Here is a 15,535-nt window from a genome sequence, read left to right as displayed (position 1 = left end):
CCCCCCCCCCCCCCCAGCCTCTAGTAGCTTCTATAAAATGACATCCTTCAAATACATGGTGGCTTTTTGTATTCCCATCCCCATGATAGCCTTGGCAGTTTCACAAGTGTTCTTAAAGTGAACTTAAAGATCTGAACTTCTTAATTTGCATGATTTTGTGGGGTTTTCTTAGTCAAGTGAATAGCAAACCAAGATTCCATTTTTTTTAAAGGTGAGTGTATTATTAAAAAAAAAAAATTAAAGCAGAGTCCAGAGTCCATGAGTGCAGATCTAGTTAGTAAAATCTAGTAAAAAAATACTATTAATGTGCCTTATTATTTGAGTTCCTAAACCATCTTCAGAATATATAGGTAGTCTACATAGTGTAACTAGCTTAAACCATTTGTTTATATATTTTTATGCAAAACATACATATTAGAGAACGATTTCCTCCTTTTGCAAATATTCTTGATTTACTTTTAAGTAACAAGTTCTATAGTAGATTTATCTTTATCTTTGTTTTGAATCATTCAATAAGGAAGAGGGAAAAGCCCTTCAGTCTTAGTTATAGGATCCTCATAACAAAAGTATGATATGCAAGAAATGATGATCACTAGTCTCTAATTCCAACATACATGTGTGATAAAATATTCTGTGCTTTTTTAAAGATATATACCAGTTCTCTTTCTGGCTCTGGCTCTGACTCCCATCTCTACACCCTGTATATGGGCAAGAGGAGATGGGAGTGTGTATATATATATTATATAAAGTATATATATATTATATTATGTTATATTATATTATATTATATAAAGTATATATATTTCTCACCTATATGTTGAGGGCCAACAGGGTATCTTATAGTTGAGTATCTGACAAATTAAATAACTAGTCTCTACGTATAGTGCTGACATTTAATAGTATTAAAATTCATCCCAGTGTTCTACATAAAGTTATAATAACCTATATACAGCCACTCTGACCTTGGTCAATTCCTTAACCCTTTCTGAACCTCAGTTTTGGAATCAGTAAAATGGAGATAATAGTATGTATTTCTTAGGGTAGCATGTATTATGAGAGCTAATCCTTATAACATTTTTATTATAGGAACATACAAAGCACTTAGAAAATGCTGATGTGATGACACAGATAATAATAGTTTCAGCTCAGGCTGGAGCTGGATATATGAAGCATCTTTATTTGAGTATAGGAGGCATCTCATGCTGATTAGTCCTAAATCAGTGACAATACTGAAATTTAAATTATCCAGATTAAGTACATTGAAAAGTCATTTCTCTGCATTTTTCTCAGCCTCTATAGTAACTGACATCTTCTAGCCTTCCAATATAAGTCCTCACCATTTTGGGTTGTTTTCAGTTTGCCTTAACCACTAAACTTTTTTTCATTCTAGGGTTATCACCAGTGTCATCACCAAGGAAGCCTTTTCACCCGGTCATGGATTTTTTCAGTTCAAATATTTTAGGCGACTCTTCCACACCAGGGTCTAATTCTAGTCATGCAGGTATCCATGAAATAATTGTGGGCAATTCTGTTGTTTCTGAAGAAAACCTTCAAAAGGTGGAAAGTGTACTGGATCTTTGGAGTTCAGGTCTTAAGGTATTGTTGTTGGATTAGTATAATAGTTTTGCTCTTAATTCCAGTTTTTCTTTTCTTTAAAATAAAAGGTTCTTTTTAATCTTTAGTTTTTGATCAGTCCAATGTCTAAACTCTGTGCTTCTCAGTCTTTGATGTCCATATGAATCCCCCAGGAATCCTGTTGAACTTCAGCTTTTTATTCAGTTGTTTTTGAGGACCTGAGATTATCCATTTCTAACAATATCCCAGGTGATGCTGCTGGTTCAGAAAACATGCTTTAAATAGCAAGGTTTTAAATAGTTGATGGGACGGTCTAGTGAATTTCTCGGATGTTCTAAAAGACTAACCCTGTATGTGACTGAGACACTCAATGAACCTTTACTATATTGTAGCTATGACTAATGAAAATGTCTCCTTTATATGAAATACAAAATTCAATTTTAGTATTATGTATTCATTTTATAGCCATTCTTATAGCAACCACATATATAACTGATATCTCTATAAAAACGGATTTTTATTTTTAGTAATGTTGTGGCCTTTAAGTAAAACAAAGTATTACAGAAATGGCAGAGCGCCTGGCCAGTTTGGCTCAGCAGTTGAGCGTCAACCCAAGAACCAAGAGGTTGCCAGTTTGATTCCTGGTTGGTGTACATGCCTGGGTTGTGGGCTCAATCTCCAGTAGGAGTATATGCAGGAATAAGCCAATCAGTGATGTTCCTCTCTCATTGATGTTTCTCTCTATCTCTCTCTTTTCCTCTGTCTCTAAAAATCAATAAAAACATTTTTTTTAAAAGACTCGCTTTAAAAAAAAATTACCAAAAAAGAAGTGGCAGGGTTTCTTTTTGCTATTTAAAATAGAGTTGAGAAAATACCAATTTTCTGAAAGGTAGTTTGAGAAAACGAGGTTGAATATTCACATGCATAGAGAAATTGTGTTCATGAGAGTTCTAGGGCATCTATATTTCTCTGTTATTTGAACTATAAATCCCAGATGTAATCTTTTCATATAGTTTCTACCATTTCCCTCATGGAACAGGTTTCATACTTCTTTTCATGGTGTAAGTCTCTTTTCATGGTGTAAGTCAACTGGAGTGGTGTATCACCAACCACTTAAATTGTTCTGTGTTCAGTTAACCATATTATATGATTTTTGATAACATGATTATTTGGTCTTTTTATTTATACCAATCAGTAGAGTGAAAAGGGATCAGACTTAGCACTTTGTTAATGTAGCCATTGTGATAAATTATTTGGGGGAAGAAAGCATCAACTCCCATGGTTCCCACTGTCCACCTCTATCTAAATAGCATCCAGTCCTATGGCTCACCCTAGTGCATGGCCCTACATTTCCTTTTTCCTAGCCCATCTTAATATGGACATTTAAGTTCTTGAATAAACAAAGAAACTATATATTTAGTGAATTAATGAATAAGACCTGAAATTTTTTTAAATGACAATAAGATTTAATACAAAGTAAGTTAAAATAAAAAAAAATCCATATCTTTAGTATGGTGAATGTGAACCAAGAGGAGCTGTAACTGTTGAACTTGTAAATGTTTTCATTAGTGATTTTTTTAAAAATAGCTTTCATGTTGATTGCTTGTTCTGATTTTTTAAAGTGTTTCTTAATTTCGTTGTAATTTCAAGGAGCACTATTAAGGAACAAACTGCTTAGTTATCAGAATATATCTTTTTCAGACAAACGTCATATCTGAACTAACTAAATGGAGACTAAATTTTATTGACTGGCACCGTATGGAAATGAAAAAAGAGAAAGAAAAACATGCAGCACATTTAAAACAACTGTGCAACCAGATCAACAGCTTGAAGGAGCTGCAGAAAGCCTATGAAATTTCCATTGGGAGAAAAGATGAGGTGTTCTTTTTTATATTTCTTTTAACTGAGATTCAGTAAATGTCTTGCTAGATAATAAGTGTCAGGAAGTGCCCTGGTTGGTGTGGCTAAGTTGGTTAGAGCGTAGTCTGATGCACCAGAAGGTCATCGATTTGATACCCAGTCAGGGTACATACCCAGGTTTTGGGTTCAATCCCCAGTCGGGGCAAGTGCAGAAGGCAACCAATAGATGTATCTCTCTCACATCTCTCTCCCTCACCCTCACTTTCCCTTTCTCTTCCTCTCTCCCTGTCTCCCTCTCTTTCTTTCCTTCTCCCTCCCTCTCTCTCCTTTCTTCCTTCTTCCCTAACAGGTCGGGAAGTGTTTTTTTTTAGGTCATGCAAGATACAAAGGGAAAATCACTTCAGAAACTGGTAGAAAAATAGGTGCATAGATATACAATTTATCTTCCTATTAAACATGCCATGGTCATGCCATTTTATCTTTGAGATCAACTTCAATGTGCTTGGAGTTTTAAGAGTACATGCTAAATGTACATACTAATTTTTCCTTCCTAACTGCCCATAAGAGAGCTTTAGGGAACCAGCATTATCCACATTTTAAACCATCTTTTAGGGGTTATTTTAAGTTTCTCACGTTATATCTGTGATAAGTCTTTATTCACTGAAGAAGTCTGTTTTTTTTTTATTGGTAAACAGCACCTTTTATTTCACTTTCTGTTAGCCTGTTAAGAACTTGAAAGTAAGGTTCAGGTGTGTGCTAATTTTGTGCCTCCAGACAACATCTTGAACAAAGTAGGTGGGCAACAAATCTGTGGCTGCCCCCAGGGGGATGGTGGCTTTCAGAGAGAAAGGACTCACAGCAAACACCTCAACTGCTGGTCTGTAGATGCAGCACTCACTGTTTAAATAACTGGATAAGGAGTCCAGTGTTTTTTTTTAAAAAAATATATGATTTTCTTTTGGTATTGCAAGGTATGATATAAAATTGAACATTTTTCATAGTTTATTTTTTTTAATAGATATTAATATCAGTCATTTTCTCTATTATCCTCAAAACTCCATCTTAAGGCTTTTAATTTTAAAGTATCACACATAAAAAAAAGAGTTGTACATATATGTCCAGTTTTTTAAAACAAAGAAAGTGGATAGCCACCACCATACAACTTTAGAAAGAGAATATTAATAATATCTTAGAATGTGTGTCCTTTTCCACTTTTAAAAATTATTTAAAGAAACCAGAATAAATATCTCTCAGTAAATGTGCCCAATTTACAAAATTTCTTTTTGTGGCCATTTTTAGATAGACATTTCAGCTACTTAGTACTTGATAAGAGAGAGTATTGTCTTAGGATTTAAAAGTCTCCGTAAATATTTTTTAAAGAACAAGAATAAGCCCAGCCATTGTGACTCAGTGTTTGAGCATGGACCCATGAGTAGGTTATGGTTCAGTTCCTGATCAGGGCACATGCCCGGGTTGCTAAATTGATCCCTAGTAGGAGTTGTGCAGGAGGCAACCGGTCATTGATTCTCTCTCATCAATGATGTTTCTATCCCTCTCTCCCTTTCCCTTCCTCTCTCTGAAATTAATAAAAACATTTTAAAAATATAATAATAAATAAATAAAATAACAAGAATAACAACATTGAAGAAGTACATCATAGTATGACTATTTTCTTTTATGACTTTGTTGAATTCAGAAAAAAATTATTAAACAGTTATTGAGCCTGGCCAGCCAGCGTGGTTCAGCATGACTCGGGGGTTGAGTGTTGACATATGAACCAGAAGGTCACGGTTCCATACTGGCAGTTGTTGGCTCAATCCCCTGCAGGAGGCGTGCAGGAGTCAGCTGATAAATGATTCTCTCTCATCATTGATGTTCCTCTCTCTCTTTCAATCTGAAATCAATAAAAATATTTTTTAAATAAAAGTTATTGAGAAACTTATAATCCAAGGTACTAAAGGTATTTAGGATCTAGAAAGGCCTCTGCCCTTAATTCTAGTCTATGAAGACTTTTTGTATATGTAGCAAAACTTTCAAAGAATGCTTGTTTTTCTTGAATTAAATGTCTGACCATACAGGGTAGGGCACAAGTAGGTTTAGGTGAAACACAGAGTTTATTCTTGTATTAATTTTTAATTATTGTATTATTTTCCATAGGAATAACTAAACCTACTTGTGTCCCTCCCTTTATTAATTTTCATGTACATAAATTTCTTTTGGTGATTACCAAGATACACATAATGAGATTTCTTTCCTCTTTTGTTCCCCTTCATGTAGTGTATTCATGTGGAGAAATGTTTTGGTCTTTTTAAAGATAATAAGTTAACTGGATGAATATAGTAGTGATCCATTGATATTCTCCAGCACTTTTTGATATATGAGAAAAGTCACTGTACTGGCAGCTGTTACTGTAACTTCACAGTAATTGGCCTCGTTGCTGTTCACAGGTGATCTCCAGCTTGTCTCACGCCATAGGCAAGCAAAAGGAAAGGATGGAGCTGATGAGAACATTCTTCCACTGGCGGATTGGCCATGTCAAATCCAGACAGGATGTAAGTATGAAAACGAAAAGACGACTGACACACACTAGACTTCTGGATTCAGAATTGTTTAGGATCACGTCAAAATGAATTTAAGGTTGCTCTCATTTCAAGGAATTTGATTTTGGTATAGTTTGGGGAAAAATACCTCATATTTTATAGATCTATTGATATATCATTTCTTTTGTCATAATAGGTTAGTAGGGATTGTACCTAAATTACAAATGCCTTGGTAATGGAACCCCTTTAACAAATTTGACTCAAATATGGTTATATGGAAAAAGAATTTACAGTCTTTAACATATCATATGATTCCCATATTGTTTCTCCTTGTAAAATGCCTGAATACATTCTCCTCAAAAAGAGGCAACATTATAGTTAAACATTATAAAATTGTATAAATGTTCGTTGTGGAGACTTGCCTTAGAGTGAGAATTAAAGCCATGTCTGTATAGCTTTTTAAAAATTATCCTTAGTTTGTACATAATTTAAATTTGAACACTGTTCATTTTAATTAAATAAGAGCTGAATCAATATATCAGAGTACAGGCAAACTGAGAGAGAATAATAAGTTATTGTCTCAGAAGTGGAAAAGTATGAATATGTATATATCCTACAAGAAGACAGAATATAAAGACTCAAGAGTATAGGAGGTGGATATATATATATATTTTTTTTTAATGTAATGCTCATGTGAGCCATTGAGTGATCTCTGTGCATTAGTTCCAATAAATTAATATTAAATGTTAATATTTTTAAAACAATATTTAGTATTAATAACATCAATATTTAATGTTCCACTATCATGTAATAGGATTCCTCCTAATGCTTTCATTTTTTTAAAATTAATCCCAATAGATCAATCTACATTAATCAGACTGAAAAGAGCTATTTAAAATATGAGTATTTAGACCATATTTTGAAAGTTATTTATCAAGTGACATAATGAGAATATATACTTTTTTTATGTTAGCTGAAATAGTTGAGGCTGCCATCACTTTTTGAATAGCTTTTCAAATTTAAGAAGATTGAAAATTGGAACTACTTCTTCAAATAATTTAAATTCGTTGATAAAAAGAATAGCATATGTTCCTGTTTGAATCAGTTTGGCACTATATATGATGAAAGTCTGTAAATTAAATTAATCTTGCTTATGGTGGTGTCCACCAAGCTGAAGGGAGAATAATGCCATCTGAAGCCACAGTTACCTTTTTGCCTTCCAACCACTCTGTTGTCCTAGTCCTGGTTTCAGCTAAAGGGTCATGCAGATTCAGAACTAAGATGGCAAGTGGCAAGTTACTCATTTTCTTTCATTTGTTTTTTGTTGTTGTTTAACCCCTAACTTGGTTACATAAAACAATGATGTGTAATGGATAAGAGCTTAGGCTCTGGAATGAGGCAAGGATGGCTTTTCCCTGTCTACTTGGGCAGGTTACCTAACCTCTATAAGCCTGTTCTCCTCTATGCAGATAAGAATAACTACACAGGATTAAATAATAATGTGTGTACACTGCTCACCACCATGTTAGGTTTCTTTTTATTACTGCCAGTGTATTTACCAGTGCACTGTGTTTTAAGGTTATAATACTTTCATTTAGGCTTATGAAGGGAAACTAGCTGACCAGTACTTCCAGAGAAATTTACTGAAGAAAGTGTGGATAGGCTGGCATTCTACGGTGCAAAAGAAGTGGAAGGACTTGGTAGAGCGAGCTTGTCAAGCAAGAGCTGAAGAAGTTTGTGTCCAAATTTCCAATGATTATGAAAACAAAGTTGCTGTGGTAAAACTTCTATTTTTTAATTTATTTTTACTTTCCTTTAATAGAAATAAACAAGATGGGTAGCATCACTCACTGTTCCATTATAGTTAGGCAGAGTGACCCATTTCTAATTCCATTTAATGCAGTGTATCTTCAAATGAGACTATGTGACTATTTGGGGAAGAACAACACTAATGAGTCAGATTTACAGATTTATTTATTCTTTAAAAGTTATAACTCTGGCCTCCAAACTTACGTTGGAACTCTTGTGTGTACATGTGTCTTGACAATGTAAATCACTCATAGATCCTTATGTCTCTTAAAGCATGCTTTCTTATACTTCTTTTGGCTTTTATTTAGCCAAGAATAGAGACCAAAACCAAAAATGTTTATCCTCTTGTTAATTTAAATAAACTTTAGTCATATAAGGTTGATTTAAAGCAGTTAGATACAAATTGGAATTATCTTCCCATTGACTTCTAATAATAAAATTAATGTTTCCATGGGAAAACATTTGAGACTTAAAATGAAATAAAAACTGTGTTGTAGAATGCAGTAGGCCTCTTGAAATAAAATACTAAAAGGAAAAAATATTATTATAGTACAAAGTTCTTAATGTTAAAAATCAGTATCATAATACAAACAATTTTCTGCAATTGAAAATGACATGCAAAAAATGGAGTCCCTTTATATTTCATCTAAGGGAAAATGTGTTGCAACTAATATCACTTTGCACTTTAAATTCTATAGTATCATTTAGTTTTTTAAAATGCTGTTAATATTACAGGCACTTAGTTATTTTTTTTTTCTAAAGGAGAGAGGACTATTTGTGGCTCCTAATGTATTTTGTTTAATATTCTACATAAAAGATTTATGGTAAGAAATGGTATATCTTTTTGTATGATTAAAACACATCAGCAACCTTCAGTGGGACTGGTATACAGTTACCCTTGTTTGAACCTTGACTTTATGGTTAGAAATGGAAATGGTTTGTTGAAAGACACGAAAAGTAAGATGCACCGTTTAAAATAAAGTGAGACACATAGCAGAAGAGGCATGTGGCAAAGTGTTTTTAGTACCTGTATTTCACCTAAAAATACTTCACAGTGTAAGTCTACTTTTTAACAATAAATAATATCCTTCCTTGTATTACAACCCTTTTTAAAAAAAATTCGCCTTATTTTAGTTATCTGGAGCTTTGGAAAATGCAAAAGCTGAGATTCAAAGAATGCAACATGAAAAAGAGCACTTTGAAGATTCCATGAAGAAAGCTTTCATGCGGGGGGTCTGTGCATTAAATCTTGAAGCCATGACAATGTTTCAAAACAGAAATGATGCAGGTTAGTGTTTTACTTAAGAGTCTCTGCCTACTTTCAAAAAGAATTTGAGATTTCAGTGATTAGTGTGGTCTTTAGTACTAATTTTTTGCAATAGATACGTCTTATTCAGGTACTGTTTTTTCTTTTTAATATATATGTATTTTTTTTAATTAACTTCAGAGAAGAAGGGAGAGGGAGAATCATTGATTGGCTGCCTCCTGCATGCCCCCTACTGGGGATGGAGCCCGCAACCCAGGCATGTGCCCTTGACCGGAATTGAACCCGGGACCCTTCAGCCTGCAGGCCGATGCTCTATCCACTGAGCAAACCAGCTGCGGCCAGGCACTGTATTTTTAACTTCATAGTGTCATATCCAGTTTTAAATCCATCATGAAAATTCACTACTCAGGGTTACTTAAACTCTTAAGTATATACGCTCAGAGTTACAACAATGCTTTGAATGTATAATGCCTTTAAGTGCAAAATTTCTATTTTTGTCTTTTCCTAAGTAGCCAGTTTCCTTGGACTATTTTGTTGATTAAATATTTCTTATCTAGTCATGGTTTTCCATTTTTAAAAAATTGCTTGTTTTCCAGTTTAAGAGAAACCGCAATTAAAACTCATTTCCAAAAGTTATAAATATAGATCTGTCTATAGAAATAAAAAATTAGAAAATTATTTCAAGAAAAATCCATGTATTGGCTCGGATCTGAGTTGTTTGTGTCAGTTTCATGAACATGGCTTAGATGAGCACATGACAAGAGTCCTTTGCCACCAATTTGCATTGAGGCCTAGTTTCCTTATTGGGCTTTGGTTTTCTTCTCTGAACAAACAGGATAATATAAACCTTCTTTACCTTATTTAGCTTAATAGAGAGAATTTTTTTGAAATACACTTTTTAAAAAGACTATAGTAATTATAGCATGACTATCATCTTACATGCTTAAGTATTTTTTATTTTACAGTGGCTTTTTAAAAATATATATTTTTATTGATTTCAGAGTGGAAGGGAGAGGGAGAGAGATAGAAACATCATTGATGAGAGAAAAATCATTGATCAACTTTCTTCTGCACCCCCCACACTGGGGATCAAGCCTGCAACCCGGGGATATACTCTGACCTGGAATCGAACCATGATCTCCTGGTTCATAGGTTGACGCTCAACCACTAAGCCACACCAGCTGGACATTACTGTAGTCTTTAATTCAGTGAAGTCAGCCTCCCATGTTTCATGTGAAACACGAACATTTTGCAGTATTCCCTGATAGTAAATCCTATCCAAGACTCATGGTTAACTGACCCATGAGGCAGTTTCATTTTGTAACGTCATTAACATGATTTCATTCCAGTGAATAACTTCTCTGTGCTTCATTTTAAAACATCAACAAACTTTTATTATACAAACTGTGCATGTTGTGGGTGACAGTGAATTAAAGCAAATTGTTTTCTCTCTGCAACAGTTGGAGTATATGGCCCATATGTAGGTTAGAAACATAGAATTATAGATTATCAAGGCTAAATAGTTTATCTTGCTGATACCCCAAAGTGTGCTTAATTTCTCTAATAAATGGTCTTTTAATTGAGTATCAATGCTGAAAACAAACTCACCACCCCCAATAATAGACTAGTCTGCTTTTAGTTACAATTATTAGCAGGTTATATGTATTAAATTGAAGAATTTAATTATCTACTCAGAAGACATATTAGGTTCCACAAGTAAGGTGACAAATTATTATTCGAACTTCTTGCATTTAATTACAAGAAATCTGTTTTTCATAACATAGTTATGCACATGAATTGACTTAGGACAGAGTGTTTTGCCACCTTTATAAATTGATCATCTTAAATTTTAAATTCAAATACAGCTATGTCTCCTACAGGCAAACATCCATAACAGGATTTGAAGAAAATGTATTCTGATAATTACCCAACATGATTTGTTTTGCTCCTGTTGCTTTTACATCCACCGTCTTCTGCAGCTAATGCCAAGTTCTGGGAACCCAATGGTTTTGAGTGGCCTTGTGCTACGTTTATCATAATGAGGGATAAAGATACCAGGAATAATAAGACACACAGTAAGCAGTAGGGCTGGGGGACCTACCAAAGGCAAAGTTCACTGTGATCTAATGCTGGGTTTGCTCTGTGATATTTAGGTTTTGTGGCATTTTAATAACAGCTATTAGTTCTCACAAGAAAAAAATTACAACTGGTCCCCTTTCCTCCCTTAAAACAATTGCTTTTTTAAATGTAGTTTTTAATAATGCAATGTTCCTAATGTATCTGTCTTGTTAGAAAAAAACTAATATTTGATTTTTTTTTTATTTGTCCTGATTTTTTGCTATCATCTGCAATGTATCTCATGTTGTGCAATATCCTAAATCTTATATTTGTAAGTTAGAAGTTTCTATGAAGAAGGCAAAGTGTGCCTGGCCAGAGTGGCTCAGTGATTGAGCATCAACCCATGAATCAGGAGGTCAAGGTTCAATTCCCGGTCGGGCGAGGCACATGCCTGGGTTGTGGGCTGGATCCCCAGTGAGGGGCATGCAGGAGGCAGCCAGTCAATGATTTTCTTTCATCATTGATGTTTCTATCTCCCTCTTCCTTCCTCTCTGAAATCAATAAAAATAATTTTTAAAAAGAGAGAAGGCAAAGTGTGACAATAAAAATGGCCTTTAAAATGATACCTGCCAATTTTCAAAGCAATTTTAGGAAGAGTAGAAAAATACTTAACAATTGAAAAAATTTATCCCAGTTAAAGCAAGAATAATTATTAAAACTTACAAACTGCATACTCCACCCAGGTAAGGGAGACTGGGTCATCTTTCAGGGAGCCCCTTGGCCAGACCTGACCTGTGTCCTGGTCCCACATCTGATATGAAGTCTGCAACCCACCTAAAAACAGATAGTCAGAATCACTTTCTATCAAAAGCATGTTAAAACTCAGTATGTGTATGTGTTGATTTCAAAGCAAAAGCAGTATTTTATATTGAATTAGCCCCTTTCAACAAATGATTTCAAAGGACACGCGCATTATGGTCCTCATTAAACTTTGTTAATCAAAGTTTTTATTTTTTTATATAAATTTAGTATAAGAAAAGGACTTACACAAAAACCCATAATTCTAGATGGAAAGAGGACAACACAGCAAACTATTTAAACATAGGGTTACATACTCCATTCAGATATTCTGAACACCCTCACCCTTTCTTTTGTATCACAAAAATATGGTTTTAAGTAGAAATTTTAACCAAATTCTAATATTGGGATGGAAAATATAAAGCAGAACCTTAGTTGCCTTACCTGGTTTGGCTCAGTGGATAGAGTGTTGCCTGCGGACCAAAAGGTCCCAGGTTCAATTCCACTTAAAGACGTGTACCTTCGTTATTGGTGCCTCCCAGCCCGGGCCCTGGTCGGGGCTCATGCAGGAGTCACATAGACATTTTCTGGAGATGATGAATTTATCCTTGGAGGTAAAAATGGATGCTAATCTCTAATGTGAGATGACAGGGTTAGTTCCTTCCCCCACTCCACCTAATGTAATAAGTGTCACCTTTTTAACGATGACATATGCTTTATACTCTGATTCTCTGAAGGATGCACATGCAGTTGTAGATTCAACTTCTACTACAATGCGTATGCGAAGGAGACATGGAATGTCTTTATTTCGTCTATAATAAATCTTATTGTTCACTTCCATGATCATTTTTTCTTTTAAGTAAGAGCAAATCATTCATTTGCTTTCACAAGTTGAAGGAAGTGATTTGAAGTCTTCAGTAGTTAATGCTGACATTGATCAGTTAACAGTGACAAACTATTAACTAAACATGTATAGAATATATGACAAATTTGTACACATTTCTATTAAGACCAAATTGTAGCTGTTATGTATTAAAATTGTTGGGAGACGAAAGTAATCTTCACTTGGAAGAATGTAATGGAATTAACTTGTGATTTTTACGGCCAGACTTCACAAATAGTAAGAAGGAGGAATATGGTCCTGTTCATCTGGATCCTTCGGCTCCGATACCCTCAGGAGCCGCCCCAGCACCGTCCTCAGCAGCAGCAGCCATGGGAGTGGCCAGCACTGCCGCCTTTCCCTCTGCCACGTCCATCACCTCCGCGGGGACTGCTTCCGCCTCCTGTGTGTCTGCTCCTCTGGGTGCGGGGTCCACGGCTCCCACGGCGTCAGAAGAAACGGTCAGTGCAGGGCACGCAGGTGCCGGGGTTAGGAAAGGGTTCCCCACTTGGGGGTATGTTGGATATTCTGAACTCAGAACATACTTTCTCATGGATAAAAAAGCCTTTAGGCCAACTCACAGAAAATATTTCATACACAAAGTAAGTAAAACATTACTTTGTAAGTTCTGTAGAAAGTTCTACTACAGTAGTGATAATTGAACAAAAATAACTTTTTCATTTTACATTTTTCAAAAACTATTCAGGAAAAATAGATTTTAGAGTTGGTTTGGTTTTCTGTTTTTAATTTTGAAGAAAACAAGTGGGTATGTTCAAGGACTTAGTAGGTTAATGGCTCTTTTGTATATTTTCTGTTCAACTAATGTTCTGGATAGACATTATCATTAACACTACTACTCTATAGTAACTCCATCTTGATTTGATTAGATCATAATGTTTAATTCATAATTAGAATGAAGATAAGAGCAGTTTTTCCTAGAGTCACCGTTAGAGAAGTGCTTAGAGGGGGAGAGCATTGTCTGGGATGGAGTAATTGTGTGAGAATTGGCCGGAAGTGGAATTGATCATGCTATTAATGTGGAAGAGTTACAGACAGAGCACATCCTGGCTCTGACTCCTCGTGTTAAACCTGTACTCTTCAGTGTCTCTCAAGAGAGAAAGGTATAGGGATACAAGTCAGATTTATCAGACTCACCTCTGTAGGGCTTTTTTTCTTTTTTCTTTCTTTTACACTCTACCCTTCCCTCCTCTCGCTTGGCACAAAGGCATGTGTAGTTCTGTGAAGGTCTCAATGGTTTTGATTTGCTTGTCTCCCTCCTCTTCCCCACCCTAACCACTTACCTGAGAGGAAAGATGATGGCAGAATAGGTTTTAGGTCTGACAGTCCCCCTCGCAGGCCATCAGAAGGTGCCATTGCACAGAGTCAACCAGACAATTGGTCACCTTCAGTATTCCAGCTGACTTAACTTCTGCCTTTTAGGAACTATTAACTTTAGGGGAAAGTAATTTGAGATGTGCTATTTATCATATTTTCTCTTGATTCAAAGAAGTTTTAAAAAACTTCTTTGAAGTTTGAAATGTGATCCTATACAGATTATTCTGGTTTCTCATTCATATTGCATATTCAGATAATACACAAAAGAACTAGATTTTTCAAAATTCCCTTCTTAAAATATGACTACACCATTTATAATCGGCATTTATATGTAAATCTGAAAATGCATAGGAAAAACTGAATGAATAAGTGTACTTACCATCCTTTTTGTTACTGATTTTTGAAAACAATTGGATCACCTGAGATAATTTTAAGTCTCTGAAACTTGAAAACACAATATGTATTGCGTAGACAGCTCTTCTCCATCCCTCCAACTACATCCTACTTTTCTGAAACAGGTACACATTCAATTTCATTCACATAAGGACAGCCTTTAGGGCTGGGGTGAGAGGAGAATCACAAGTAAAGCAATCTAAGTGTAATACAAGTTTTGTCCTTCTTTATATAATTATAATAGATTCACCTCAATGTGTCTTTCTTGGTTTTAAAAAGAACCATAACAACAAAAGTAGGATTTACAGTTGTTTGTATGGAAAATAATACAATAATTAATAAATAATAATACAAGAATAAACTTTTTTTCACATACTCCACACTGTAAACCTACTTAGGCCCAACCCTGTATATTAGTTAGATAACTTACCTAATGTGAAACCATCACTGTCAGGAACAGGAAAAGAAGACTTGTGATCCAGGCCTGGTGATCTTTCCACTTTAATCACAGAAGCTTCCTGTGAACGTTCAAAACTTTTTCCAGTCTTCCTCAGTACTTCCAGTAGCTAAAGGAAGGTGTGTGCAGAAGGTAAACTGTACAGATTTGGGAAAACAAATAACTGGAGAAAGGAGGATTACCATTCTAGTGAAATAATATCTTCATTTGTAAAATTCTTTCCTTTCTGTGCATGTCCTCAATATCTTCTATAATAATAAGTGTAATACACTAATTAGACTGGACAGCTGGACGTCATTCTGGATGTCCTTCCGGATGAAGCGGCGGCGGCGAGGCAGAGGCAGTTAGGGGTGATTAGGCAGGCAGGTGGGCAGTTAGGAGCAATCAGGCAAGCAGACAAGTGGGTAGGGGCAATGAGGCAGGCAGGCAGAGGGATTAGGGGTGATTAGGTAGGCAGGCAGAGTGGTTAGGGGTGATCATGCAGGCAGGTAGAAGGGTTAGGGGGCAAGCAGGCAGGCAGGCAATCGAGCGGTTAGGCAGGCGAGCAGTCCCGGATTGCGGGA

The 15,535-nt window shown here is 35.4% G+C and overlaps 1 protein-coding gene across 3 annotated transcripts in view; it reads left to right on the top strand.

Moving 5' to 3' along the window:
- Positions 1-15,535, top strand: part of POC5 (POC5 centriolar protein) — a 32,777-nt gene that overhangs the window by 10,061 nt on the left and 7,181 nt on the right. For all 3 annotated transcript variants that reach the window (XM_006775451.2, XM_006775449.2, XM_006775450.2), the window contains exons 5-10: positions 1,391-1,596; positions 3,277-3,453; positions 5,883-5,987; positions 7,574-7,753; positions 8,919-9,072; positions 13,016-13,248. In XM_006775451.2, coding sequence (XP_006775514.1) covers positions 1,391-1,596; positions 3,277-3,453; positions 5,883-5,987; positions 7,574-7,753; positions 8,919-9,072; positions 13,016-13,248 — 1,055 coding nt within the window. The remainder of the gene's footprint in view (positions 1-1,390; positions 1,597-3,276; positions 3,454-5,882; positions 5,988-7,573; positions 7,754-8,918; positions 9,073-13,015; positions 13,249-15,535) is intronic.

Source organism: Myotis davidii, unplaced genomic scaffold (genome assembly GCF_000327345.1).
Source record: "Myotis davidii unplaced genomic scaffold, ASM32734v1 scaffold44, whole genome shotgun sequence".
In the NCBI taxonomy this organism is placed as follows: domain Eukaryota; kingdom Metazoa; phylum Chordata; class Mammalia; order Chiroptera; family Vespertilionidae; genus Myotis; species Myotis davidii.
The sequence above is the reverse complement of the archived record's forward strand: the minus strand, read 5'-3'. Positions and strand labels throughout refer to the sequence as shown.